Here is a 26,262-nt window from a genome sequence, read left to right as displayed (position 1 = left end):
TCTTTTCTGAACAAGATCGAGATCGAGGTGCCACCTGATTCTGACAGCTCAAGTAAGCTCACTGTGAATGTTGATTCGAGCACTCTAGCTGACCCTGGCTGACTCCGCCAGTAGCAACCATCAGTGGTGGCAGTGGCCAGAAGTGAGTGGAGAACCAATTTGACATGGCATTGATCATCTGATATGCTCTACCCTCATCTTCCATTGTGCCATTTTGTGTTCTTCCGCTGCGACTTTGCCACCCTTCCGACAAGTGGGTGGACTCAATAAAGGGGCAAGATTAATGGGTTGAAGCGCTGTTTTGAAAACCAAATAGAGAGTGTCGAGATGGTCGACTTCAAGCCCCTGGGCAGAAATCCTGGCAGGCTCAACCCGATGATCGACTGGTGGTGTGAATAGAATATCCTAGAAAGTATGAGAAGGAACCCAGACCCCCTGAGCGCTGTTCAGCGACAATCGCTGGTGATCTTTGGGTAGATGTGCGCATTGTTCCACTGCTCAGGTCTAGAAAAACTCTACTAACCATGCAAGATGGTCGGACAATTTCAGTACTTTGTTTCGGGTCCAGTATACTAGTGTACCTCTTAAGACATACACCTTAAGACAATTGCTACCAAGGGCTGCGGGAAATAGCTAGATCTTTACCCCACTCCAGGTGTCTCTTAGCTTTGAACTGCCATTCTGTAGGTTCCGGTTGACCAGGGAGAAAGGGAAGCGGAGGGTTGTAGTCAGCACCTTTGTTCCCTCTGCGGGGAAGCAAGCGAGATTGTCAAAGAGGTCCTAGTATTTCCTTATATTAAATCGAGATAAGATAGTGTGAAGGCAGGTTGTTGAGCTGTTCAAATCGCCAACAAGTCTCCAATAATGTTGTAGACTGACTGTGAGTGGAGGGACGGCACGGATAAACCCGCAGTCTGAATAAAACCCGATTGTCGATGGACAATAGAGAGAGATATGTAAATAGGAGATCTGGCAAGAAGGATGACAGGCACCCCCTACATCTCTTAGTATTGATGCTAGTACTTGTAGATGACTATGTGACTAGGCCCTTGCCGTTGTCAATAGTAGCCCCTCCCTTCCCCGTAGATCCCTGGGCTCCCAGAGTGGTGAGTAATAGTTAAAAGCTACCTGAATATCGATTGGGGAGAGTGAATTGAGGCTACCTTGGGCTACCTTACTACAGTTCTTCAACCCTGGATTGCGGGAAACAAGGGATTTATGATAGCAAAAAGAAACAGAAATGCAGAAGAGAGGATAAATTGAAGAGACGAAAGCCATAGGCGATCGATATTAATCAATCAATCAATCAATCTAAGCATCAGCTGAAAAGGAAGGGTGGCCTTGGCTTTGCCATTGGCGGCGAACTGCGCCCGCTTGGATGTGACACCACGTGACCCCGACGACCTCCCGCCTTTCGAATGCAAACCAACTTCGGAGCCTCCCAAGGCGACTCCGACTCCCATCTATCTCTTCGAGTCGCTGGCGTCTCTGCTACATCATCGTTTCCTCGATTGCTCGCGCGCATTCCTCACTTCGATAGTTATACCGGCTGTCTGACAGCGCTGCTCAACTTCACATTCAGGATTCTGGCCAGTTAATTGTCTTCCGGTCCTCTGACTCGCTCGCTCCGGCCACCCACCCGCCTGCCCACACCCCCTCCGTCGCTTGCACCTCCATCGCCCCTCCGTCCCCCCCCCCCCATCCGATCTATTGGCACTCCAGCTCAAGTTGCACCAGACCATTCAACAAGTGGTGAGAGTCGCTGCACTCGTGATCCCCTGCGTGTCTCCGAATTGGGGTGGTTCCGCCTAGGACCCCATGTTGAAGAGAAGGAGAGAACGTATCCAGTCCCCGAATCCTCCTCTCTCTCCTGCCACCGCCGTCACCTTCTCCAATCCGGCTCGTCCAGCCTCAATCTGCTCTAGAACCTTTCCCCAATCAGTCCACTCACGGTCTCGTCTGCCACGTTAAATGGCAGATGGTACCTACAGGTTCCAGCAGCCTGGGGCCGGGCAGTTCTTCTTCCAAACACAAGCGCAACAACACTCTCACCAACGTCACCTCGCACGGAACGGGACCAACTCCCCGACTGGAAGACTAAAATTTAGCCACGAGACCCCTTCACCCTCCCGCTCCCCTCCTCTCAGCCAAGCAGCGGCTCTCAATCCCTTCACGATGTACAGCCAAACCCACCAAGGGCAGCATGTCATGATAAATGGCGGCCAGACCCACCAACGCTTTGGCATGCAGATGCCTAAGTTCCAGTCGCAAAGCCATCATCCGCATCCTGCTCAGCAAACCCATCACCATGCCCACCATAACCAAGCTTCCCACAACATTAGCCACCAACACAACTTCTCCAGCGGGGCATTGGCTGCCGCTACTCCGCATTTCACTCCCGGTCCCCTCCAGAACGGGGCTCATGTCAATGTTGAGGAGGACCTCGATGACTCCATGAACGAACATTGGCAGCAACAGCTTCAACTAGCGGCGGAGTCGCGACAGGCCAATTCACCCCACTATTATGCTCGGACAGTTGCTCAGCAGACTAAAGGCATTCAGATCGCGCCCAGCCATCCCGAACCACAAGAGAACGGAGGTGAAGAGAGAAATGGCGTTGTCAAATCAAAAGCATCTTCGCGGCAAGGTTGGCATGCTCTCGATTTCGGCGGACAAGGCTTGCGGGCTCTGTCGTCGTCCCTCTTCAGTTACACCTTTCTCGAGAAATTGTATCTGAACCACAACAAGCTCAAAACTCTTCCTCCGGCCATTGGACAATTGCGGAAGTTGACTCACTTGGATCTTTCGAGCAACGACCTTACCGAGCTTCCCGAGGAGATTGGTATGCTCACAAGCTTGAAACAACTTCTGCTCTTTGACAACAATATTCGCACGCTACCTTACGAAATGGGTTATTTGTACAGGCTGGAGATGTTGGGCATAGAAGGAAACCCGCTGAACGACGTTTTGAAGTCTCAGATCATCAAGGAGGGCACGAGAGCTCTGATCAAGTATCTGAGGGAAGAAATGCCAGGTATGTATACGGCTCGGAGAATGTCCGCATAATAACTAACGTTTTAGCCATAGTTCAACTTTCACCACCCGATCGAGACTGGGTCATTCTGGACGAGACCGCGAATTCCCGCAACGCTCCCACCGAGAAGGTCACCGTTCTCTCTTACAACGCTCTGTGCGAATCGTCTGCCACTGCATCCCACTTCGGCTATACTCCTTCACGTGCGCTGTCATGGGAGTATAGACGAGAGCTTATCCTGAGCGAGTTGAGGTCCCACGATTCGGACATTGTCTGTCTTCAGGAAGTCGACCAGGGAAGCTACAATGGATTTTTCAGGGAGCAGCTGGCGTACAACAATTATAAGGGTGTTTATTGGCCTAGAGGACGCGCCATGGGTATGCAAGAGGAGGAAGCCAAGAATGTCGATGGTTGCGCTACCTTCTTCAAAGACAGCAAATTCATTCTCCTCGACAAGCAGCTGATCAACTTCGGTCAGACGGCCGTACGGAGACCCGACGCCAAGGGCCAAGACGACATCTATAATCGCCTTTGGCAGAAGGATCACATTGCTGTTGTCGTATTCCTGGAAAACCGGTTGACTGGCTCACGCTTCATCGTTGTCAATGCCCATCTCTACTGGGATCCCGCTTTCAAGGATGTCAAGTTGATTCAAACGGCCATCTTGATGGAAGAAATCACCAAGCTCTCCGACAAATATGCCAAGTGGCCTGCCTGCACCGAAAAGACGGCGTTCCGCTTTGCTGATGCAGGGGGCAATGAGACCGAAAACCCTCCGGAATGCGCGCCATCCATGGAATATAGCAGCGGCGAGCAGATCCCGCTCTTCATGTGCGGAGACTTCAACTCTGCGCCTGGATCAGCGGCCTACAATCTGGTCGCCAATGGCCGGCTTACGGAGGCACATCCCGATCTGGAGAAGCGCCTTTACGGCAACCTCAGCCGGGTTGGTATGACGCATCCGTTCAAGCTGAAGTCTGCATACAATGCCATCGGCGAGCTCAGCTTCACAAACTACACGCCGGATTTCAAGGATATTCTGGACTACGTCTGGTTCTCATCGAATACACTTCATGTGTCGGCGTTACTTGGGGAGGTGGACAAGGACTATCTGCAGAAAGTGCCCGGATTCCCCAACTTTCATTTTCCAAGTGATCATATCGCATTATTTGCGGAGTTTACTATTAAAGGGAAAAAGGGCAAGGTTGTGGAAGCGGACTTTGGACCGCAACGGAATTGAGGAAACGGAGCATGTTGAATCTTACGAGAACTGGTGTTTGTGTAGCCGGTTTATCTTGTTATCTCGGAATCTTTGGGGGCCTTTCGCGTGTCTGTGGTGTTCTTCAGTTGCTTCCTTGCTTGTGCTGCATTTTTCCACTCTTACCATTCTTCTTCTTGTGAGTCTATTTCTTGTTTCTGCTGTCGCCCGGTGGGGGGACTTTTTCATGCAGCCGAACCTGCATCCCCGGATTTTCTTTGGAAAGTAGCTTTTTCCATGGCGCAGCAGCAGCTTTTCTTCTTTCTCAATCTTTTCGCTTCTCTCCGTTGGTATGTGTTAGGATTTGTCTTATGCTCTTCTATTTTTTTTCTCCCTTAACGACGCTTCCTTCTGCTTCTTCTTTCTCTCTCTCTCTCTCTCTCTCTCTGTGGCTTCCTACCGTCGGCTTCGTGATCTACTTGTAGATTGGATCCTGGTCCCGAATTTTACATCTCTCTTCGGGTTCTTTCCCCTTTGCCCTCTCTCTCAAACTCCACCTCCGTTTGAAACTCTTTTCATCCTTTTGCACTCAAGACAGGCGAATGGTGTCATGTTGCTGTTGCTGTTGCTGATGTTGTGTGTATGCATGGGTCGGCTGGTCGGTTGGGTTACATAGTCTTGAACCCTGATACGATTTACTCGTTCGTTGTGTTTTTTTTTTTTCACCATTTGGAGATGCAGAAAGCATGATTTGGTTCTTTTTATCCCCTTCTGAAGAGGTCTGATGGTGTGGTTGGTTGGTTGAGAGTGCTGCTCTTTTCCTCGTCACTTGTAGTTTTGCTGTTGCACTGTTAGAAGAATTTTGTAGTTCTGGTAATTCGTAAGACACTTGTCTAGGTAATGGGATTTTGTATATGCTTTTGACTGGTGGGGTGGTCATAGTAACTGTAGGTGCCAGGGCCAGTGATATGGTCCGAAATGGATAGGCAGTCACATCATGGCAATCTATTTCTAACTATTTTATAGACAAAGGGTATATTTCATTTGGGGGCGGCTATACATGGTGTGTGTCGCGTAGCCTAGGCGTCGGTACTGGTGGTCACCTTCTCCTTCACCTTCAAATCCTCAATCCTCCGCCAGATACCAATAAACCCACCTCCCACGATCCTGGTGCCAACCTTGGGTCGACAGACCAGCACCCGATCCGCACCCTCGTCCACCGAGCTGCCAGCCGAGGTCGAAGCCGCTGCCCCCTCCGCAACCTCCTCACCAACCGCACCCTCTTGCTCTGCCTCTACCCCCTCCTCCGGCACGGAGGAAGAAGCGCCGGCCCCGGCGTCCGAAAGCGTCTCCTTGGTTTTCCTCGTCGCATGCCGCACATCCCACAGCCGCCCGCTGCTGATCCCATTGCCCAGCTCCACCACCTTTTCCTGGATCAGCGGCAACCGCTCCCGGCGGATCAACTCCAGACAGTCGCCGATCTGGGTGACGCTGGGCGTGAAGACCGCGAGCAAGCCGTCGCGTTTAAGAATCGAGGTGACGTGCGGGATGCGCAGGTGCGAGGAGGGCATGTCGAGGATCGCGTACGACAGGAACGGGTCCACTTCCACCTCCGGCTCTGAAGCTGTGGTTGTTGTTTGGTTATCGGCCTCGGCGGTCGAGGCGGCGGAACGGCTACGTTCCTGTTTCTGCGCCGCGACCCAGGTCTCGACGGGGCCGGAGTAGAAATCGACGTTGCCGGCGTAAATGCCGCGGCGGAAGCCCCGGACGAGGGTTTCGGCGTGGCGGGCAGTTTTGTGGGTGATGTCGACGGTGTGGATGACGGCTTTGCGCTGAGAGCGCCAGTTGTCCCAGGTCGTTTGGGTGGCGAGAGTATCGGTGGGGTTTGCTTCTGAGGTGGTGGTAGTGGTGGTGACTGAGGCGGAAGTGGAGGAGGTGGCGGGTTCTGGGCTTGCTTCTGTTGTTGTTGTTGTTGTTGATTCTGATGAAGGTGTTTTCGAGGAGGTGCGGGAGGGAACGAGGTCTTTGACTTGAGAGGTTGTTGGAAACGGAGGTGGAATGGAATTGGCGCCCTGGATGGCACGAGCGAGATGGAGGGTTAAGGACCCATGGCCGGTGCCGGATTCGAGGATTTCGAGAGGAGCTTGTTCGGGATCGGAGGAAGGCGCCACGTGGATGTCGAGGAGGGAGACGATTAGGTTGGCATCTGCGGAGTAAATCTAGATATTTGCGAATCTTCCGTTAGACGGGGGGGACCAGCTTGTTGTGGTGGTTGTGCATACCGGTGTCACCAGGCGAGGCGTCAGTGCGACATATTCTTCAAGAGTGGGCAGATAGAGCCTGTATTCCGGACCTAGATAGATGTACGGGTCAGCGCTCTGCTTGTTTATGTTCTCGTCTTGGTGGTACAAGATTGCACAAAGGTAAACATACCCTTATGTGACGGGATCAGATCTCGCACTCTCCGGCCGATAATATCGTCGTGCTCCAACTTCCCCCGACGGACATCTGTCCGGCCACCCTTGCGCAGTGGTTTGGTTAACAGAGGGGTTTTCCCATCGACAACGGCTCTATCTCCCTCTAGTGAATGTTAGATATCAGTACACACAAAGCAGCAATCGCACGCGGGTGTGATCCCCTTACCCCGGAGATAGGTAAAATTGGTATCAATGGATGGGAAACGACGGGCAATGGATTGCGATGGCAATGAAGGACTCGGGTTTGCGGTCTTGGGCGCAGCTGAAGGCGTCGGTCCCAAGATCCGACGTAGTGCTTGCAGCAGACGCGCCATTGAGGGCAATTGACCCGAGGGGAATGGCAAGAAGGTTGTTTAACTTCTAATGCACCATAACGAAACTTTTCCGATTGAAAGGGACCGACTACGCTTTCCTTATCCGGCGCCGGCCCGGCCGGCGGAGAAAGGACGTGGAGATGTCTCGAGAGTGCGTGTGCTGAGCAGGATTTCTACTGTTCCATCTTATCTTTCCTTGATCTGGTCAACAATGGTTACTCAAGCACCTGAGACAACTGCTGATATAACACCTCAAGAGAGTGCTTTATTGGGATACAGACGATATCTTGACTCAAGAGTCTGCAGTCTTGAGTTCGCTCAAGATCCATCGAGCGCAACGTCCGTGATAAAGCATTTGACCTAGAAAACCTTCGATCTTCCAATGAGTGGACCCAGTCAAGTCACAGCCCGTGGTGGTCTATCTAATATATCAACCAACTTCTGTGATCGATGCAGTGAAGATGGCTGCCAGTCAAGTGCTGGGGACCGGATCCCGAAGAGACGGTCCGCTCCCGTTGTTATCTCCGCCCCCCAGCATGACTGGGTCGGTGCGTCTTCATTGAAAGACTGAAGTGAGTGGCCGGAAGAGCTCCGAGATGCCTTCCGTCTTGTTCCATCGAGCCCCAGGAACCATTTCCATTGCGGAAAAAAGAATACAATTCACTGATGAACTAGTCTCGAAGTGGCACAGTATCTGGGGAAACTCCGCCGATCTAACGACTGACTCAAGAGTCAAGCGTGGCCCAATTGATCTTTGCTCTACGGTGGGTTTCGTGATTATCCACTCTTTCACTGATCGAGTCTAGCTGCTGGACTGCTGACTCTCTTCCTTTCTCTTCCCCCCTCTCCAACGCGGGGCTCTCTCTCTCTCTCTCTCAAAACTTTCTCAGCACTGTGAGCATCATTCACTTGACCATTCTCTTGAAACATTTCGTGCCCAGTTGTACGCTCACCCGCCGCGGCCTTCCCCTGCCCCTCAATCAGGTTTGTCGGCCCCGCTCCCCAGCGCCAGTTGTCCGCATCCCGTCCTTGTTCGCCCCTCTGGATTAAGCCTGTTCGGTGATTTCGCTGGATCAATATTGCATATAGTTGTGTCTGACAATGCAGAACTAGAGAGAAAAAAAAAAAACCACCCTTTGACAAGTACCGACCATGGCCGCCTCCAATCTTCCATACATGAAGACCAACCCCAAAATCATCTTTTTTACGGACTTCGATGGCACAATCACTCTTGAAGACAGTAAGCTTGCTCTGACCGTGACGTCAGTCTATTAAACCTGCTAATGAACTTGAACAGGCAACGATGCTATGGTAAACTCCCAATCCCAGTCGATTCAATGTTTCGCTGTCTTTGACTGACTCGCTACTTCGCTCGCAAGATCGATAACCTGGGTTATGGCCGCGACAAGCGCCGCGAAGGGAACCTGGCGGTCCTTGAAGGCACAATGAGCTTTCGGTACGTGCGTCAAAATAGGGTCGGCTTCTTGACGGCCGGCTAATCTCCAACACCCAAACCTAGTGACTCCTTCCGCGACATGTTAGACAGTATCAAGACCCCCTATAATGAGTGTATCGAGTACCTCAAGAAAAACATGAAGCTAGACCCCTATTTCGTCGAGTTCTACCACTGGTCGCGGGAGAACAATGTGCCGATCGTTGTTTTGTCTTCCGGCATGATCCCCGTTATCAGTGCCCTGTTCGAGGCGTTGCTGGGCGGCAAGCCAGACGACCATCTCTACATCGTTGCAAATGAAGTTGAGAGCCGCGATGGTAAGGACATAAATAGCGAGGGTGGTTGGAAAATCAAGTATCACGATGATAGGTAAGAAGCCTCGCACTTGGACCTCGTGACCAGTCCAAAAAACAGCTGACGTCATATCCCTAGCCATTTCGGCCACGACAAATCCTTGGAAATCAAGCCTTACGCCGCGCTACCAGACAACGTGCGCCCGACCTTGCTGTACGCGGGCGATGGGGTCTCTGATCTGTCTGCTGCGGCTGAGACGGATCTGCTGTTCGCTAAGCAGGGCAAAGGTAGGCTTCTGATAGGATCGTTTGATTGAAATGACTTGACTAACACTTCCAGACCTCGTAACTTTCTGCGAGCGTCAAGGTGTTCCCTTCACTCTCTTCGAAAGCTGGGAGTCGATTCTTGCGACGACTAAGGACATCCTGGCGGGTAAGGTCTCTGTCAAGAAAGTGGCTCAAGAAGGATTGGACAAGGCCCATGAGGGAGCCAAAAAGGCCTGAACGAGGGGCAGTTTTTGCAGCAATAGATATAGACTACAAGGCCATAGACATATAGCCAGGCCAAGTACTAGACTCTACAATGATAGATAGACATGACATTCAATTTTGATCAGCTGGTATCAACTGGCAGCTCAGTATAAATGGGGATGAACCAAATATCCCAAACGAGGCTAGTGCAGGGTTCCCCCTCGGCTAACCTGCAAAGGGCTAGCTCCCGTCCGGCTTCCGATTTGACGGGCCAGAACCATGTGACCGTTCCGCCACCGCCTTCCCGACCTGGTAGGGACTGGGGGCGGACTCCGCTTGGGGCAGGCCAGACAACGGATCGCCTTCTTTCCCCTCCTGAATTCAAAAGAAAATCATCAAGGGCCCCTTGTGAGATGACCGGTGATCAGGTCCTTCTCTTTGGCAAGCCCCTGAATTTTCTGTGCAGTGCTTGTGTGTTTCAACATGCTCCTGTGCTCGTGGCCGCTTCACATATCTGTTTAGCACTGGCCAGAGGTACCCCCAATTAACACTACCACTTTTAGCATGACACGCCGACTTGTATGTTTGGAACATCTGTGCATCCCTGAGATTGATGCTCGCTCTCGACGAGATTCCTTGCTAAATTTGCTGTTTCTTCTCAGGTTCGAGCGGGCGTGCAGCTCGCAATCTTCGCGTCCTTTGTCACTCTCCTCGTCGTGGTTTTGGACAACCGATTCCGCGTCCTCCCTGCCTCCATCCATGGCCACCTTCCGTCCCATTACAACGGCCTCGTCGTCACCGATGTGACAGTTGTCACCTGTTCGTCCGTGAATGTCTTTTCCAGCTGCAAACCCAACCCACAGACGGCATGGTCGCAGGTGGAGAAGGATCTTTACCTCCGCACCGGCTGGACCTCGAGCGCTTTCGTCCGCTTCGAGCGCAAGAAAGAGGAGGAGCTCCTCGCCAGCGACCAAGTGGTCATTGACCTCAAGATCAGCCGACTCGTTCCAGAGTACTCAGATAAGCCTGAGGACGAAAAGGAGACGTGGGAACAAAGACCCGGAGGCATCTGGCTTAAGCGGACCGCCAAGCGGCATGCGAGTGACTCGCAGAAGGCGATCACGGCCGTCGATGTTCTATTCGGCGCGGATGCCGTGGACCCTCGTATTGGCTGGGAAGTGAAGGATACCCCGCTGCTACTGGATAGCCGGACGGAGACCCTGGAGGCCCGGATTAGCGTTCGGAGGGGCGATCCCGCCAAGACGAAGAAGCCAGTGCCTCGCATCAATGAGAACGGGCGGTTCAAGATCATGCAGCTCGCAGATTTGCATCTGAGTACGGGCCTCGGAGCGTGCCGAGACCCCGTGCCGGCGGAGTCGATTCCGGGCCAGAAGTGCGAAGCTGATCCCCGGACACTGGAGTTTGTGGAGCGGCTCCTGGACGAAGAGCAGCCGGACATGGTCGTCTTGAGCGGAGATCAGGTCAATGGCGAGACAGCCAAGGATGCGCAGAGCGCACTCTTCAAGTCTGTGAAGTTGCTGGTCGATCGCAAGATCCCCTACGCGGCTATTTTCGGCAACCATGACGATGAGGGGGACCTTTCCCGACTGGAATTAATGACGATACTGGAGGACCTGCCATACTCACTCTCGAGGGCAGGGCCGGAGGAAGTGGACGGCGTTGGAAATTATTATGTGGAGGTCTTGGGCCGTGGAAGCACTCAGCACTCGGCTCTGACTCTGTACTTGCTGGATAGCCACTCCTACTCCCCTGATGAGCGTCAATTCCGCGGCTACGATTGGATCAAACCCACCCAAATCCACTGGTTTAAGAACACTGCTCATAGCTTGCGGAACAAGCACCACGAATACACTCACATGCACATGAACATGGCTTTCATCCACATTCCTGTGCCTGAGTACCGCGACTCTCGCAACTACTACCGTGGAAACTGGTCCGAAGCTCCAACAGCTCCGGGCTTCAACTCGGGCTTCAAGGACGCTATGGAAGAAGAGGGCATTCTATTTGTGAGCTGTGGACAGTAAGTGTCTCTCCCATATCGAATCTGCAGATACAGTCGCGCTAACAAATCCCCAGTGACCACGTCAACGACTACTGCATGCTGAACCGTGATCACGAAGAGAAGCCATCCCTTTGGATGTGCTATGGAGGTGGAGTCGGGTTTGGCGGTTACGGAGGCTATGGGGGCTACGTGCGACGGGTGCGGTTCTATGACTTCGACATGAACCCCGGTCGCGTTATGACCTACAAGCGGCTTGAGCATGGCGAGACCGAAGGCCGCATCGACGAGATGATGATCATTGATGGAGGTACGGTCAAGGGACCGGATCCAGAACTTTAAGTCCATTAAGAGGCTTCTTTTCTCTTCTTCTTTCATTTCGCTTTTCATTGACACAGGGCTCCATTTAGCTCCACGGCTCGGCTTTTATCTTCGATCACAAACCGGAGTAAACTTTGACTTGTTTCTTTGTACTATACCTATACCTCTGTGTGAGCTCGGAACCGGCAGTTGCAGGCATTGGCAGAAAGGAAGGGGGGTGTTGTTTTGCAGGGTTACCCTCCCAAAAGATTGATTTGCTATTTTGAATGCACCATCGTTGTTATCGGATTTTTTTTTCTTTACTGAACTACAGCAGTTTTTTCTTTACTTTCTCGCATACCAATTTTACACCATGGCTCCCTTTTCTTTTGGTCTTACCACCATTTTTCATAGAATACCCTTTCTCGACCACCAAGTAACCCCTCCAGTCTCCCAACGATATCGTCCGTCATGCCCGGCGGTCCGCACACGTAGGCTACCGTCTTCCCTGGCTCGATCGTCCCATCGTCCCCGCTTGCCGCGGCGGCCCGCAGATCCTCGGCGTTGATCCGGCGACCATATATTCGCAGGTCATTATCATCGTCGAATGAGTGTCCGAAGAGCGGAGAGGACTCTTTCCTCTTCTCTTCGTCTAGGTTCGTGATGAACAGGTGCAGCGTGATCCGGAGACGACGGAGCTGCGACTGGATGTTTACGATATGTCGTAGGCGAGAGAGAAAGAGGATCTGGTCCAGTAGGCTCTCGGGGGATTGGGTGGTGGTTGCTGTTACTGTTGCTGTTGCTGTTGTTTTTGTCGTCGTCTCTGGTTGGGGGAGTTTGGTGGAATATAGGAAGTGGATGTTGAAGGATGGATGGAGGAGGGTGGTGGTTGCCTCGTCGTCGTTGTTTAGGTGGGAGAGTATGGAGACGAGGGGACTTAGAGGCTGTTAGCTGAACTCTTCTGTCGCCATTCGATCATGAGGAGGAGAGGAGTATTGAGGGTTGAGGGTCAAGGGGAGCGAAGATGTTGAAAGCCGAAGGGAGACTACATCTCGGACTGCCCGCAGCCCCAAACCACCCCTGTCCACTTCGTAGCAACAGAAGGATAGGAAAGGCCAGTCCAGAGATGCGGACTGACCCAGGGTAATCAAGGCTATATAGATCGCAACGAAGAGAGGAAGCGGGGCAAGCTCACTTAATTCCCACTCCGCCCGCAATGAAAACCACATTCCGGATTTCAGTCAACCGCACCCCGGACGGCGGCCAAACAAAGCTCCCTCCCACACGGATGCTGAGCTCGGAACCCAGAATCTCCTCTGTGGGCTTCCAGAGCCACGCGCTGGCCGGGTTCGAGGGCGCGTGGCGCACGGCGAGCTCTACGTACGGCGATCGACCCTCGGGGTTGAGCGGGGGCAGTCCCGCTTCATCGTTGGCGATGGCTTCCACGGAGGCTGCTTCGGCTAGCGAGGGAAGGACTTGTGCGTCCGCGGGGGTGGAGGTGATACTGAAGCCTCCTGCGTTGGAGATGGAGGGGATGTGAACGTCGAGCCATTGGCCTGGGAGGAAGGTCAATGGTTGGGGGTGCGACTGTGTGGGGGGAGGGGACGTGGTTAGTATGATGAGTGGTTGAAGGGGTGAAGCAATTGTTTCGACAGAGTGCGGGAGAGAGAAGGTCGTGCGGGATCGAGGCTAGCTCTTACTTCTTGATCACTTTCCTGGGTGTTCTCCTCCGGACTCTGTACCTCTCGAGGAATGGTTAGTTGCAGCAGTCGCACACATGGGTTGACCTGCTCGATATGCGACAGGCGGACGTTGTATAGTCGGTTCTGGCGGGGCTCGGCGGCAGTGCGCATCTGATGGGGCAATGTGCCCTTCCCACTCGTTGCTGCGCTCATCTGGTAACGCTGTAGCGTGGTAGCCGATTGTGGGCGCTTAAAGAGACCCCGGGATTGTTGGAGATGGCGTGACAGGCCGCGTAGCACGGTGTGACGGCGCATCCAGAGGCGCCAATCTTGGTGATGCGTACTCCGTATATTTGCGCGGTTTGATAATACCTTACCCGAGCGCTTGTATCGAGGTTCTGGATTTATAATCGACTGTTGGCTTCGCAGTAATTCGTTTCAAGGTTGGATTGTGCAAGAGACAATATGGTTGTAAAGTGAGCTGTGATTCGAGAAGGTGGTGACGTCCATGTCATGTGCTCGGCCGCTCGCATTTCCTCTTTCCATTCTCCAACCATCTCCAACTACTACTACCATCATGGAGATTCGGCTTCAGTCTTTGACTTCTACGATTATCTAGAAGCGTAGATTTGAGAGCACAGTTGATGACACATGACACGGTTATGCCTTTCGTATGAGGGCAATACTCAACCTCAAATCATGCATGAGCCGTCACAGCAGCAGCACCAGTCATGGCTGGATACTCCACCCGAGCGCTTCGATCTCAAGTGAGCACGGCCGTTCAACGACTACCTGTGAGTCGTTAGTCTCTGCCAGGCCTACTCCCCCTCATTGCAGAAGCAAGCCTCTCGGGGCGTGCATGCAGATCTTTCTTCACCATCACACGGCTCTAGTGTGTGACGGCTGGCAGCCAAACCGCCCACTCTGGCGCCTCATTGGCGACAAGCCCTAGGTGCGGGCGCTTCCTGGCCGACACGCATTGGCCAGATGCACCTGTAAGACACATGCAACCAGTGCTCTCTCCGCCATACTTTGTGATCGTTTGCCCCTCTCCGCATCGTGCTCATGGAATCCGGACCATTCGACCTGGGGGTCCTTCCCTACGGGGAGGCGCCGGTACTTCATATCTATGCGCCCTCCCTTTCCCAACAAACGCCCTCTCTGATTCCTTCCCTCCTGCTTGCAAAGGGACATATCCTCTCTGCCTATAATTTCGCGTTTCAGCTTGTCCGGCTTTGTCTTTGATGTCCCTGCACTGAAAACGCCCAGCCAGCCGGCTCTGGCCCATTCCAACGCATCTCGGTGAGAATACGAGCCCGAAGCGCCAGACAACGCAGGATTCTGGGTTTCAGAGGGACGGTTTCTTTCACAGTCCCCCGTCTGCCAGATCTGAAGAAAGATCTTGGCATTGAATAGAGAAACAGTACTATTTACACCCAGTGCTCTCCCTCTCTCACCATGTTCGGTCCCAAGAAGTTCTACTTCCCGACACGATGGCGGAATCACAACCTCCTGTATATACTTATGGGCGTTGAGTTGCCGCTGGTGGTCATCATCCTAACATTGACGGGTATCGCGAATCATGATCTCTACCGCACGAAGCTCTGGCAGGATGGCGCCGACAATGGCTTCAACAGTGCCCCCAATGAGGCCCTCTACGCTGCGGCTAATCACCGCCCGTTCACGACCCCGATGGTTTGGAGCTCACTGTATGTTTTTTGAACTCCTAAAGCTACCAACGCTCAAATTCCGCAGAGAGGGCAAATCTTCAAACTAACCCGATTCTCTTCTAAAAGTATCACACGGTACAACCTCGTCCTCGGTATCTTGGCTGTCTTCATGTGGATCACCAAGATTCCACTTCACATCCTTCATATGCTCTACCCGCCTGTGTGCGCCTTTGTTCACGCTGGCCTGGTCGCTGTTTGGATTTACTCTGTACGGTATCAAGCCGGCCCCGACATGTCGGATCCAGACCATCCTCAACCTGGCGCACCGTGGTATATCACCAAGAAATGCTCCGTGGCCTACGTGAAGTCAAATGTGCATTACTGCCAGCAAGCGAAAGCACTATTCGCATTTTCCATAATCATCATGTATGTTGACCTCTTTCTTGCTCTGAAACTGGTTCAAAGGCCTCCCCAAGCTAACAAACGCACTATAGTCTCTTCTACTTCGGCATCACCTGCCTCAGCCTACGCAACTGCATCATCACCGAGGAAGAGCGCCTGGAAATCGAGGAGCGCCAGGAAGACGAGCGGGCCATGAAGGAGTTCGAGGACTTCGTGCTCAAGTCGCCGGGCATCCCCATGACCACGATGCAGCCCCTAGGCATGCCTCCCAAGTCCCCGATGCACCACGTCACCACAGCGCCGAGCGACGGCGGTTCGAGCTCGGACCTGCCCCTGCGTCAACATTTCAGCACCCCGAACCCACGGCGCTCGATGCAACAAGACTCGACGGAGACGCTGTCGGACCATCAGCCCCAGCCGCAACCCTACTTCCCACCGCCACCGAAGAAAGCCGCCAAGAATTGAGTCCGGTGGGGTTGTCGATGATGAAATTGTCTTTGAGAGAACGAGATCGTTCATGAAGGCGTTGACTTTGTCTTGCCGTGTGCATATTCCCCCTACAACGGTCCAAACACATGTCTTCTTTTCTCTGTTGCCACGATTATTAATTGTCATGTCTTATGCATTGTTCATACCCCCATTTTCCCTTCCGGAAGTTTACCGGTTAAGAGTCAATAGTTTAATCTCGTAGTCCCATGCACACCCTGAACATAGCTCACTTCCCACCAACCCAAAATGAAGATCATGCGCTGGTCATAATTGTAATCGGAGGAGACACCAAGTCCATTCGATTTTAGTCCGAATATACATATCCCGTATAGTAGTCATGCCATCATAGATAGACACCAAGTCATAATCAAAAGCATTGAAAGTAAATTTCACATGCTCTGCTGCAATAGCACGCACGACCAAACCAGTACATGAACCAGCCCGTAAAGAAGAAAAGAAGAAATATCCCAAGAAAAGAAAAGAGAAGTGAAAGAAGCAGGGGGTATCCTCGCAAGGGGGGTCTCAATGTCCAACCCTAAGTGGCAATTAATGCAGGTAGTACAGTAACAATCATGACAAACGTCGCGTCAATGGCCTTCGAAAATTTCCCCCATTACACCCACCTTGCAAAGACGAGACCGGGGAGAGTACGGAGTACGAAGTAGAGGTTTTACTGATCAGGGATCTTGGCGTTTCTTCTCCTTTTTAGCCCAGCGTACTGTATAATCTAGTTAGTCATGGTCCTCGACCGGAAAAGAAAACAAAGAGGAGGGAGGAAGGAAAGCCAAGTGTGAAGCAATGAGTGGAAAACGGGGGGGGAGGGAGGACGGGTAGGAGCATCAACTCACATCCACAAGCATTACACAACGTCTTCGGACCCTCGGGCCCCTTCCGCCACTCCGGCGAATCACTCGTCCCGCAGTCCGTACACATATACTCGCCCTTGAGTCGTTTCCTCCGATCCCCATCCCCGACTCCTCGACTTGCCTGGGGATCGTTGCCAGACGACTCGCCATCAATGTCCGAGTAGTGGACCAAGCGACCATGCTTTTGACCGGTACTCAGACCCTGGGACCGCTCGCCCTCTCCATAGTACAGACCGGTCATGACCTCAATGCCCTCGATATGCGACATGTCGTCGACCGCAGGTAGGCGGTCCATGACGCCCTCCATGCCGGGAAACGAGCGCGAATCCGCATCGTCGGCGTTACTCGTGACCGTATCGGAGGATTCGTTGTCCTCGCCGGAAGTGGAGGGAGTGTCGCGGGCGGGTGCCCGGTTGGTGGTGGATTGGGTGACCGTCTGCGTGGTCGTGATGTATGTTTGACGGGTAGTGGTGGTCGAGGTGTGGACAAAATGGCCATCTCTGTTGTTGTTGTGGTAATTGTTGTTGCCGGCGCCGCTATTACTGTTATTGAAAGATTGCTGCGTCGCGTTGAGCTCTTCCTCTTCCTCTTCCTTGAGTTGCGCGATGCGCTGATTGAGGCGGATGTTCTCGATCTTATGTTCGAGAAATGAGTTGAGGAGCTGGGCTCCCCTAGTCGGATAAGGGCGACAGACGAGGAAAATCCCTCGACACTCGGATTGTTTCTGCTGCTGCAGCTGTTGCGGTGGCGATGGGGATAGCGGTCGTGGAAGTCTTCGGTGACCATTTGAGCCAGCTCCACTGCTGATACCATTACTGCTACTGTCACTACTGCCGTTGTTGCCGTTGCTGCTTGCACTGGTGCTGCTGGCGCTGGTGCTGCGACCCCCATTACCACCACCCGGACCACTGGGCATCGACGAGGGATCCGAGGGAGCGATATGTGGATGTCCGTGTGCTTCGAGCAGACAGAAGCTGCTATCTGGCTTACAGAAGCGGAAATGGCAGCGCAACAGCCGGCCAGTCTCAATACATTCTTTCAATTCTTGAGTGAGAACGGACTTGTCGTCCTCGTGAACATAGCGGAACAGGTCGCTCTTTTCGAGCGACTGGGCTTCGAAGCCAGTGATCTCGACGCACGAGGGTGACGCATACAGAACTCGACCTTCGCGATTGAGCAGAAGCATCAAGTCCTTCATCTCCTGCAGGACCCGCGAGGCCCAGTTCTCGCCGTTGCCGTTGCCGTTGCCGTTGCCATGCGCAAGGGAGTCGGCAGACTGCTGGCCAACTTCGGCGCTGCCGGCCGCGGCGGCGGCCGCGGCGGCGGAGTGAATCGCTGCTGTGCCGGTGGCAGCCACGGGAGGCGATGTGGGACGACCGGTGGGAGGTATAGTTGAGGGTGTGGTTGACGATGAGGTCGAGGATGAATGTTGCTGGTGCTGTTGTTCGAGTATACTGGGGCCGGGGGTGGAGGCGGCTGGGCCGAGGGTGCGTGGGATGCTCCGCGCATCCATGACGCTATACGGGAAGTTTGGCAGCTGACCTTCGGATGGTTTTGAGTTTTGCTGGACTGGCGGGTGAAGGTGTCCGTACGCCTGATTCTGGTTCTGCCCGAGCCCTCGTGGAAAACCAAGTTCCATGTTTAAGAGGTTCGAGGGAACAGATGAGAAGGGATGGGGGTCAAAGGCGGAGATATGGAGCGATGGAAGGTGATCTTGGTGGGGGACAGAGAGAGCAATTGAAGACTGGCCTCCAATCTGATCCGTGAGAATGGCAATGTCGGAGGAAAGAGGGAGAAGAAATGGAGAGCGCGTTCCAGACACGCTCTCTTCTTGTTTCTTGAATTTGGGAGTTGCTGGTGTTCTGTGTCTTTTGAGGAAGATGAATTGAAAGCCTGAAGAAGAGTTCAATTCCAGATCAACCTCGCCTCGCCTTCCTCCGAGGGCGAGACTCGACCTCGGATCATCATGTTTGGAGTGTTTGAATGCGAGCTGTCAATTCCCGCCCGAGCGACGATGATTGGATCGAGGCTCCACTGAGAGTGGGTCAGGTGACATCGATCATGGATGCCGTGGGCATTTCTTTCACCATTATGGGAATTGGATTCATCATCAACATACTTGAGTACTAAATCATACTCACTGCATAACAGTCTACTTGGTGCAATCACAATCTGACTGACTATCTACACTCATAGTGACTCTTTACAGCTAGATACAGACCAAAGGTCGACTATATCAAACCCGGCTGAGTCCTCAAAGTCGAGGTTATTGAGCACGGTACGGAGTACTCCGTACTGTCTTCGATCCTTCGTCCGCTGTGATAGGGGACGTGCATTTTCTAAGAATATCCTCTCCCGCGGGGTAGTACCAGAAAAGACACGGCGACCCGGAGCTTGATAACAACTCCTCCAGACCTATAGAAGTCCTACGCCTTTATTATCCGGCTGCAACCCCCTTTACCCCCTGCTAGTACTAGCAACAACTAGCAACAACTAGCCGGGTTTGGCGGACGTGATGCATAATCTCTCTACCCCTCTCAAAACCACAAAAAGACTTCTGTGGCAATCGCTACCGTATACTCATATGTACAGTTCTATATACACACTTACTCTAGGAAGTAACTATGGCCAATACAACCGTGTTCCGTCGTCTTCTTCGCCTTCTGAAAGCTCTCTTCCCCGACGCAATACGGAGAAGGCATACAGTCATTTCCAGATGACAGCATAACGTCGTCGTACCCATCCTGTCAAAATGCCGCACACGGATTCAATAAAGTGACCTATCGAGTATCTCTCGTCCTCTTGCGCGACTTCAACAGCTGGAGTCTGAGTCGAGGTCTCTCTTGTGGAGGAGTGGCGTCTGCAGCGGACCACCACGTCGACAGATAGTTGCATTGTCGTGCACGACAGCCGCAGCTGTCGTCTGCAAAATGAAGCAAGCACAATGTGACGGGTCGAGACAGGAAATCTGATGGCTCCGATCAACCGCGACCAATGATCCTATGGCGTCACTGGCCCTTTGAGCGTGATCCACTTTCGAGGTCATCCGAGATCGTCGATCTCAGGGTAGCTGTGCGATTTGCATCCAAGTCTCCTACTTTGATTCATGGTTAAGGCTGGTATTCGAGGTACCTACAGTACCTAGGCTCTCGTGCTAAGAAGAGGGAGGTGGTGTGTAAATTGCATTGTGCGCATCCTTGGCTCGAGGTGGCATCTTGGCAGACAGACAGACAGGAAGTTCTACAAGCATTTGAGTATGTGTAGGTGTGGGTTGGGTCCGTGAGATCGATTGTTGGTATCTTTCGGCTTCGGACAGAATCGAGGGAACGGGTGGCCAAGTAGTTCGCACCAGGCAAGAGCGGCGCGTCGACGCGATATATCATATCACAAGTCGGAGGGAGTTGCTACTGCTTTTGCAGGTACACTGTTGAAGGAATAATCAAAGTCAATGAAGGTTTTTCTCATTGTTCAAGTGGCAGTGCCACAAAGGTTAACATGATAGATACATCATGCGATCGCAACGCCCAACAACAACGGCTTTTGCCAGAGGAAACAGCACAGCGCAGTTCCAAGGCTCCAACAACAACAACAACAACAACAACAAAGCTCCAAAGCAAGTGTAATCACTCTAAGCATCCCCCAAACATTCCAACAAGCGATTCCAAAGGCAGCTTTTCAGTTGACGCACGAGCAGGTCTTGCCAGCGTGGCGACAAGTACATTTGGTCAGCCCTCCACACATACACTTCCCATGAATAGTGCAGCGACCCTTGCAAGGCCCGGCAGGCTTGTGTGAGAAACGTCAGCAGGGGTCCGAAAGAACATCGGGAGAAGTGTCAGGGGCTTACCGCGTGAGCGAGATGTGACACTGGGGTGCTCTCCACTTCCTCGTTGGTATCCAACTGCTCGTTGGTGTCCGAACCCTCGTTGGTGTCTGACCCTTCTTCATCAGTCTCCGAGGCCGCGCGAATGGTCAGAGTCGGGGTGGTGTTCAGGGTCGAGGTGGTGTTCGAGGTCGAGGTGGTGTTCGAGTCCGCGCTTTCCAGTCGGGCAGCTGGACTATCGAGGTAGCGTGTGCACGAGCATGGGAAGCCAATCCTTGGGCAACGGCAGTGGGTCAAAGCAGTATTGGAGCAGTAGCACTTGTGCTTCAGGTTGCAGATTCCCTTGCACTGCACGGGAGGCTAAAGAGGATTATAGTCAGCGAGGGCAAGTGACACGGTATCAGAGGCACCCGATCAATGACTTACAAAGGGAGGTATGATGATCAGGGTCTGGTTGTTTGGACCTTCGGTGAGGTTCAGACCGGAAGTGGTGATCGAATCATCAGTGGCGTTCAGATCAACAGGGGTTTCCAGGTCATCGGTGGTGTTCGTATCATCGGTGGTGTTCAGATCATCAGTGGGATCCAGATCACCAATGGAACCCGAATCATCAGTGGTGTTCAGATCACCAATGGAACCCGAATCATCAGTGGTGTTCAGATCAACCGGGGTATTCAAACCATCAGTGGGATCCGAATTATCAGTGGTGTTCAAATTGTCAGTGGCGTTCAAACCGTCAACAGCATCAAGACCGGCAACGTCGCTCTGACCATCATCTTCCGCGGACTCATCGCGAGATTTGAAGTGGTTGATGCATTTGCACGGGGCATGACGATGCCAGCAACGGCAACGAGTCTTTGCGCAGTGGCACCAGTGGTTCCAGTCACAAACGCCCAGACAAGTTCTCCACTAGAACAGCACGAACAAAAGTCAGCAACGGTTAAGGACAATCGATCAAGCCAAACTATTCGCAGCCACCCTCTCCACTTACAGTGTCAGGACGTGAGACCGGAAAGAGCCCTCCGCCCAGGCCTAGGACTCCGCTCTGGTCGTTGCCCTCAGGGACGTCGTCACCGGGGACAGCTCCATCGGACACAGAGGGGACATCGTGCTCGGCAGTAGGCTGGGCGTGGGTTCCTTCAACAGGGCTATCCTTGAGCGAGTTCAAGTTGTCATCGATGTTCGCAACATCAGTGGAAGTGGGACCCTGGGGCTTTGTCAGGGCAGTCTGCATGAACAACCCCAACACCAGGAGGAAAACAAGGAGGTTTTCGAGACGGAACATCGTGAACGATGTGATGAGTGGATGTTGAAAACGTCAAGACGAAGGAACTTTTGGAGGCGTTCAAGACAAGAGGAAGGATGAGAAATGGAACGGGTGGTGAGGAAGAAGAGAGGAGGAAGAGAAGATGAAGAAGAAGAGAGATCGAGGGGGGGTTTTATATCCCACGAAGGCCACACGGTGGCGAACATTAAGATTATATCCAGCTCGCTACCAGAGATATTTTGATATCAGGAGTGATTCCTGGTGTCAGATCAGCTCGCTACCGGTGTTTCCTGATGTTCGCAGTGAATGTTGGGATATAATCTGGCTCGTTATCAGGGATAGCTGATATCCGGTGTGATTATACGACTAATATCAACTCGCTTCCGGCCATATCGGGAACTCAGAACGAAATCTTAAGATTACGGCCAGCTCGCTACCGGGGAAGATTCGCTTGCTTGGTGAATGTGGTGAATATCAGTGACTCACAGGCTGATAGCCCAAACAAAGAGACTACGGTTGAGGGTGATCGATTTGGGACTGTGCATGGTACAAGAGCGGGGGTGCGTTGCTGCTATCAACCAGAGGTGATCTGACTAGTACTACGAAAGATTGTTATATGATCGGGTGCGAGGTATGAGAAGCATGATGAGCAGCTGGGTCTCCCATAGTAATTGCAGTAGGGACCATTCGAGTATGAGGATATCTGAAATCTTTACACGTCCGTGGAAGTCTTGAAACTATGTCTAATGCTTTTTCTTTTCTGCTAGGGCTCGCTGTAACCACATTGGCTCTTTATATCAGCTACATACCCATTGGAAAACAAAAAGTTGTAGTCTAGAAAGTTCAAACATTCTCAACACCATCTCTCCCAAGGATCAGAATCTTGCTCTCCATTCTGACCTCCACCCACCATCCCCGCGTGACCGTTCGTCGAGCAAGCTCGCGAACTCTGCTCCAAATCTCGACCCCTCTGTCTCCCACAACATACCCCAGGAGATCTCTTTCAACAGCACCGATAGCCTCGTCGCCAGGCCGGAGGACACGGAGTCCCGCGAAGCCGGAAATAGTATCAATGGGCCGCCATTTCCCAGTCACAGAGGAGGAAGACAGGACGAACTCGGCCTCCTCGCCGGGTTCGACTAGAGCATAGTCGAAGTGGGACCAGAAGGTTGGGTCCGACTTGAGGAGAGGGGATTCGGTTTTATCGTAGTTCCAGATTGGAGAGTCGGGCTGACTGGTGGGGAACTGGAGGAAGCGGGTCACACCAGTTTGGCAGGCAAGATTGCCAAGGTAAATTGATACATTGGCGACGTTGTCTGTGGGAGGGATAGCATGGTTGTGGAGGGCGTGGAGGGCGTGTGCGCCGGGGTAGTTGGCGGAGGAGGCGGGCAGAAGGACGAAAGTGGAGACGATGAAGGAAGCTAGGGTTGAGGCTAGCAGGGCCAGGGAGAGGAGACAGTAGATTATTGATTTGGCGCGATGTGTCCAGATGTAGGAGGCGCCTTGAGCGGAGACCGCGGTGAGGGCAGGGATGGTATAGATGACGAAACGCCATTCCTTGTGGGGCTGGCCGCTGTAGATAGCGAGGAAAACAAGAGATGGAATGAGGAGAGATGCTGCGACGGAGCGGGTGGCGGGTTGCAGAAGCGAGATGGGAATGCCAACAAGATAAGTCAGAGGGTTGAGGAGGAGACGAGGAACGGCGTTGATGAAGTAAAAGTGCCACGGGTCAACGCCCCAGGCTGACGCTTGGCCGTGGATGACATTGAACTTGAACGCCTCGAATTCGGGCCACAGGGGAAATTGCTGCCAGAAGAAAGAATCCACGGCCACAGTCGTGGTTAGGCCGATGACAAGGCCCACGATCCCGGCGGGAATGATCTCGTGCGGGATGCTGATACGGCGGGTCGCGAAGAGAAAGATCGTGTTGGTTGCGAGGAAGATGGCAAGCTCAGAGCGAAAGATAATGCCAGCTACTGTCAGCAGACACAGAGCGAGTCGCGAGCGCTTTCGATACGCTGCGGTAGACAGTGATGGCTCTGGAAGAAGGTAACGCAAAGCTAGGGTAGTCATCCCAAATGCGAACATATTTGAGAGCGTCCGCGACGCATAGTATAGAACGTGAAACTGGCTGCTCTGGAACAAAAGGTACCAGATGGCGGTTGTCTTGCCGGCAGTACGCCGTAGACCTCCCGCAAATGACAGCAACGATGCGGCATTAAATAGGCCTAAGATAGCTCGAACTGAAGACATGATCCTTTAGCCATCAACCACACAGCGTAGAAGACAGCTTGCGCACTACTCACCAAGTAATTGCCTGTCGACAGAATGCTGCAACCCAATGAACGGCCGCGCCAAACCGGCCAGCAGCGCGGCGCCGACGAATGTCCGAGGAACAGCACCAGGAAAGGTGAAATGGTCATAATCCGCACGAAGTGTCCCGCTGACATTGCTCGTGGGGATCCCGTATGCCAAAATATCATGAATGGCTTGTATATGGAAAGACTCCTCTACCTTAGTGTATGGCGCAACGACCAAATGGAGGAGAATGAGGGCGGGCACTGCGGCGAGGAGCAGCACGTAGACTGGAGACAGGTCAATTGGCTTGTTTTCTTATTTTCTTGACAAGAATGAATATAGCACTTACCAGCATCTCTCCCACTCATGATGAGCCTAATAATCCCAGCTTGCTCGGATAGAGTCGTGTTCAATGCATAAGAGGAGCCAAGTAGGTCGAAGTATGAAGGAAGACAGATGGCCAAAATCACATGAGTGGGTGGAGCGCAGCAGGTGCAGTGCAGTGCCCAGTGCCTTCCCGCAACTTCCCTTTCCACTCCGTCGTCATTCAACACCACTCACTATCTAAACACATCAACCTCAACCTCTCACCACCAACCTTCCTCAACACTCCTGCAACCCTCCCGCCAAGATGTTTTTCTTCGGCCTAGGGAAACTCTTCTACGGTCCGTCCCCTTCTCTCCCTGTCGTCAAATCCATTGAGCAAGCCGAAAATCCGCAGCCCGAAACTAACCATCGCGTCTTCTTGTCTCCGCAGTCGTCATCCTCTTCATCAACTCCCTGGCCATCCTCTCTGAGGACCGTTTCCTCGCCAGAAGTACGTCCACACAAGTCCAAGTCCCTCCCCCCGGCGGAACTCCTCAACACTCCACAACCCTCCCCTTTCCCCCGGGACCATCTCAGCAAGCTAACCAAGCTCCCTATTTCCCCCCAAAACAGTCGGCTGGGGCCGCATGCAAGCCGATCCAGCCTTCGGCGCAACCTACGACAACACCAGCGTCAAGGCCAAAACCATCAATCTGATCGCCAGTGTCCGGACCGTCATGCGAAGTACGTCTTTCTCCCCAACCATACCACTACCAACAAAAAAAAAGCCCAAGCTACACACGAGCATATCTCCCTCGCGCAAATCCCTCATCTCCCGCACTACACCGCGAGTCACAAATAACCAAACTAACCTCTGCCCATTTTCCCCTCTCTCCAACGGAGAAAAGGGGAATCTGTATAACAGTACCCTTAATCGTGATCAATACCATCGTCATCATCTACGAGCTTATTCTGGGTTAACCGACCCACACCAAAACAATTCGAACGTCTCTTGTCACAGCTCCCCGACTCGTTTTTTTTAACCCGCGATTCACGAATCCCGATTTGTTATGTATACCTTGTCTACTACATATTCTTATACTATATTCAGCAGCGAATATTCTACGAGGTGTTTCCGTTTGCTTTTTTTTTGCCGGTTCGGTGGTGTGTGGGGTCAAGGAATTGAGTAACAACAAGGAATGATATATGACGGAAATAGAAATGACAGTTGTTCTTTATCTCGCTCGGTATGGGGTATACACCTATATGTGATTTCGAGATTTGAATGGATGGATCCCGCGGGTGATGGGAGCTGTGGGAAATGATCACTGCGGTCGGAGTCTATTTGCAAGGATGCTGGGCGCAAGTGGTAATAGATCAGCAGCAGGGCCTTGACTGATGGTGGTTGTGTCGGTCCTGTAAGGTGCGACGAGGATGGGCGAGACAGGGACAGCGTTATCCAGATACCCTACAGAAAGAAAGCACTCTTCGCATACATATCACATTGGTATCAAGGTCTATATACTGCGCGTACCCGCAAGTCTTGGCCCAGGCGAGTTCCATGCATGATATGTCCAGTCGAGGTGAAGCGTAGGCATGAAGTGCCACGCCTGTATTCAAAGGTGGAATGATGCGCCCGTCTGACTTTCGGTCGAGGACCTGCGAATATATCCTCCCGCAAACCATTTGTTATCACGAATTGAGCATCCACTCCCTCGTGTCATCTCCCCCGAGTAAAAACAATTAGGACAGAAAACACTTTCGCCAAACGCCCCATTTGCCCAGTGGTGTGACCCAGGCATGGGTATCACAGGGAGATAAAATCAGAGAACAAGAAAAAGGAAAAGATGAAGAAAAGGCTAAATCAACATGCAGACCGAAGTGATTTGGTCAATGCAC

At 52.6% G+C, this 26,262-nt stretch overlaps 9 protein-coding genes across 9 annotated transcripts; 5 read left to right on the top strand and 4 right to left on the bottom strand.

Annotated features, from left to right (window-relative positions):
- Positions 1 to 1,857: 1,857 nt before the first annotated feature.
- BO95DRAFT_148638 (CCR4-Not complex 3'-5'-exoribonuclease subunit Ccr4) lies at positions 1,858 to 4,285 on the top strand. The gene is made up of 2 exons (XM_025580623.1): positions 1,858 to 3,034; positions 3,088 to 4,285. The coding sequence occupies exons 1-2, from the start codon at positions 1,972 to 1,974 to the stop codon at positions 4,272 to 4,274; spliced, it is 2,250 nt and encodes a 749-aa protein (XP_025441682.1). The 5' UTR covers positions 1,858 to 1,971; the 3' UTR covers positions 4,275 to 4,285.
- Positions 4,286 to 5,273: 988 nt separating this feature from the next.
- BO95DRAFT_414775 (tRNA (adenine-N(1)-)-methyltransferase) lies at positions 5,274 to 7,046 on the bottom strand. Its single transcript, XM_025584325.1, has 4 exons — positions 6,876 to 7,046; positions 6,666 to 6,812; positions 6,515 to 6,585; positions 5,274 to 6,451 (listed from the first exon to the last, which is right to left on the bottom strand). The coding sequence occupies exons 1-4, from the start codon at positions 7,021 to 7,023 to the stop codon at positions 5,312 to 5,314; spliced, it is 1,506 nt and encodes a 501-aa protein (XP_025441681.1). The 5' UTR covers positions 7,024 to 7,046; the 3' UTR covers positions 5,274 to 5,311.
- Positions 7,047 to 9,629: 2,583 nt separating this feature from the next.
- Positions 9,630 to 11,935, top strand: BO95DRAFT_390376 (metallophosphoesterase family protein). The gene is made up of 3 exons (XM_025583600.1): positions 9,630 to 9,819; positions 9,903 to 11,281; positions 11,338 to 11,935. The coding sequence occupies exons 1-3, from the start codon at positions 9,805 to 9,807 to the stop codon at positions 11,600 to 11,602; spliced, it is 1,659 nt and encodes a 552-aa protein (XP_025441680.1). The 5' UTR covers positions 9,630 to 9,804; the 3' UTR covers positions 11,603 to 11,935.
- Positions 11,826 to 13,685, bottom strand: BO95DRAFT_443338 (FAD-dependent oxidoreductase). Its single transcript, XM_025586644.1, has 3 exons — positions 13,261 to 13,685; positions 12,756 to 13,147; positions 11,826 to 12,496 (listed from the first exon to the last, which is right to left on the bottom strand). The coding sequence occupies exons 1-3, from the start codon at positions 13,555 to 13,557 to the stop codon at positions 11,956 to 11,958; spliced, it is 1,230 nt and encodes a 409-aa protein (XP_025441679.1). The 5' UTR covers positions 13,558 to 13,685; the 3' UTR covers positions 11,826 to 11,955.
- Positions 13,686 to 14,447: 762 nt separating this feature from the next.
- Positions 14,448 to 16,068, top strand: BO95DRAFT_148396 (uncharacterized protein). Its single transcript, XM_025580621.1, has 3 exons — positions 14,448 to 14,951; positions 15,039 to 15,338; positions 15,407 to 16,068. The coding sequence occupies exons 1-3, from the start codon at positions 14,701 to 14,703 to the stop codon at positions 15,777 to 15,779; spliced, it is 924 nt and encodes a 307-aa protein (XP_025441678.1). The 5' UTR covers positions 14,448 to 14,700; the 3' UTR covers positions 15,780 to 16,068.
- On the bottom strand, positions 16,010 to 18,182 carry BO95DRAFT_414761 (GATA transcription factor LreB; the record flags this gene model as incomplete). Its single annotated transcript, XM_025584324.1, has 4 exons — positions 16,010 to 16,521; positions 16,652 to 17,167; positions 17,213 to 17,469; positions 17,590 to 18,182. The coding sequence occupies 4 exons, from the start codon at positions 18,180 to 18,182 to the stop codon at positions 16,481 to 16,483; spliced, it is 1,407 nt and encodes a 468-aa protein (XP_025441677.1). The 3' UTR covers positions 16,010 to 16,480.
- Positions 18,183 to 20,687: 2,505 nt separating this feature from the next.
- On the top strand, positions 20,688 to 21,758 carry BO95DRAFT_148499 (uncharacterized protein). The gene has a single exon (XM_025580622.1). The coding sequence runs from the start codon at positions 20,910 to 20,912 to the stop codon at positions 21,612 to 21,614; it is 705 nt and encodes a 234-aa protein (XP_025441676.1). The 5' UTR covers positions 20,688 to 20,909; the 3' UTR covers positions 21,615 to 21,758.
- Positions 21,759 to 22,602: 844 nt separating this feature from the next.
- Positions 22,603 to 24,483, bottom strand: BO95DRAFT_514872 (dolichyl-P-Man:Man(7)GlcNAc(2)-PP-dolichol alpha-1,6-mannosyltransferase; the record flags this gene model as incomplete). The annotated part of the gene is made up of 3 exons (XM_025591708.1): positions 24,407 to 24,483; positions 24,066 to 24,344; positions 22,603 to 24,002 (listed from the first exon to the last, which is right to left on the bottom strand). Exons 1-3 carry the CDS (start codon positions 24,423 to 24,425, stop codon positions 22,603 to 22,605), a joined length of 1,698 nt encoding a protein of 565 aa, XP_025441675.1. The 5' UTR covers positions 24,426 to 24,483.
- Positions 24,484 to 24,688: 205 nt separating this feature from the next.
- Positions 24,689 to 25,225, top strand: BO95DRAFT_464222 (YOS1 family protein; the record flags this gene model as incomplete). Its single annotated transcript, XM_025589041.1, has 4 exons — positions 24,689 to 24,722; positions 24,815 to 24,874; positions 24,997 to 25,107; positions 25,152 to 25,225. 4 exons carry the CDS (start codon positions 24,689 to 24,691, stop codon positions 25,223 to 25,225), a joined length of 279 nt encoding a protein of 92 aa, XP_025441674.1.
- Positions 25,226 to 26,262: the final 1,037 nt, after the last annotated feature.

This window comes from Aspergillus brunneoviolaceus, assembly GCF_003184695.1.
Source record: "Aspergillus brunneoviolaceus CBS 621.78 unplaced genomic scaffold BO95scaffold_38, whole genome shotgun sequence".
Classification (NCBI taxonomy): Eukaryota; Fungi; Ascomycota; class Eurotiomycetes; order Eurotiales; family Aspergillaceae; genus Aspergillus; species Aspergillus brunneoviolaceus.
Note: the sequence above shows the minus strand (reverse complement) of the source record. Positions and strands in the feature narration are given on the sequence as shown.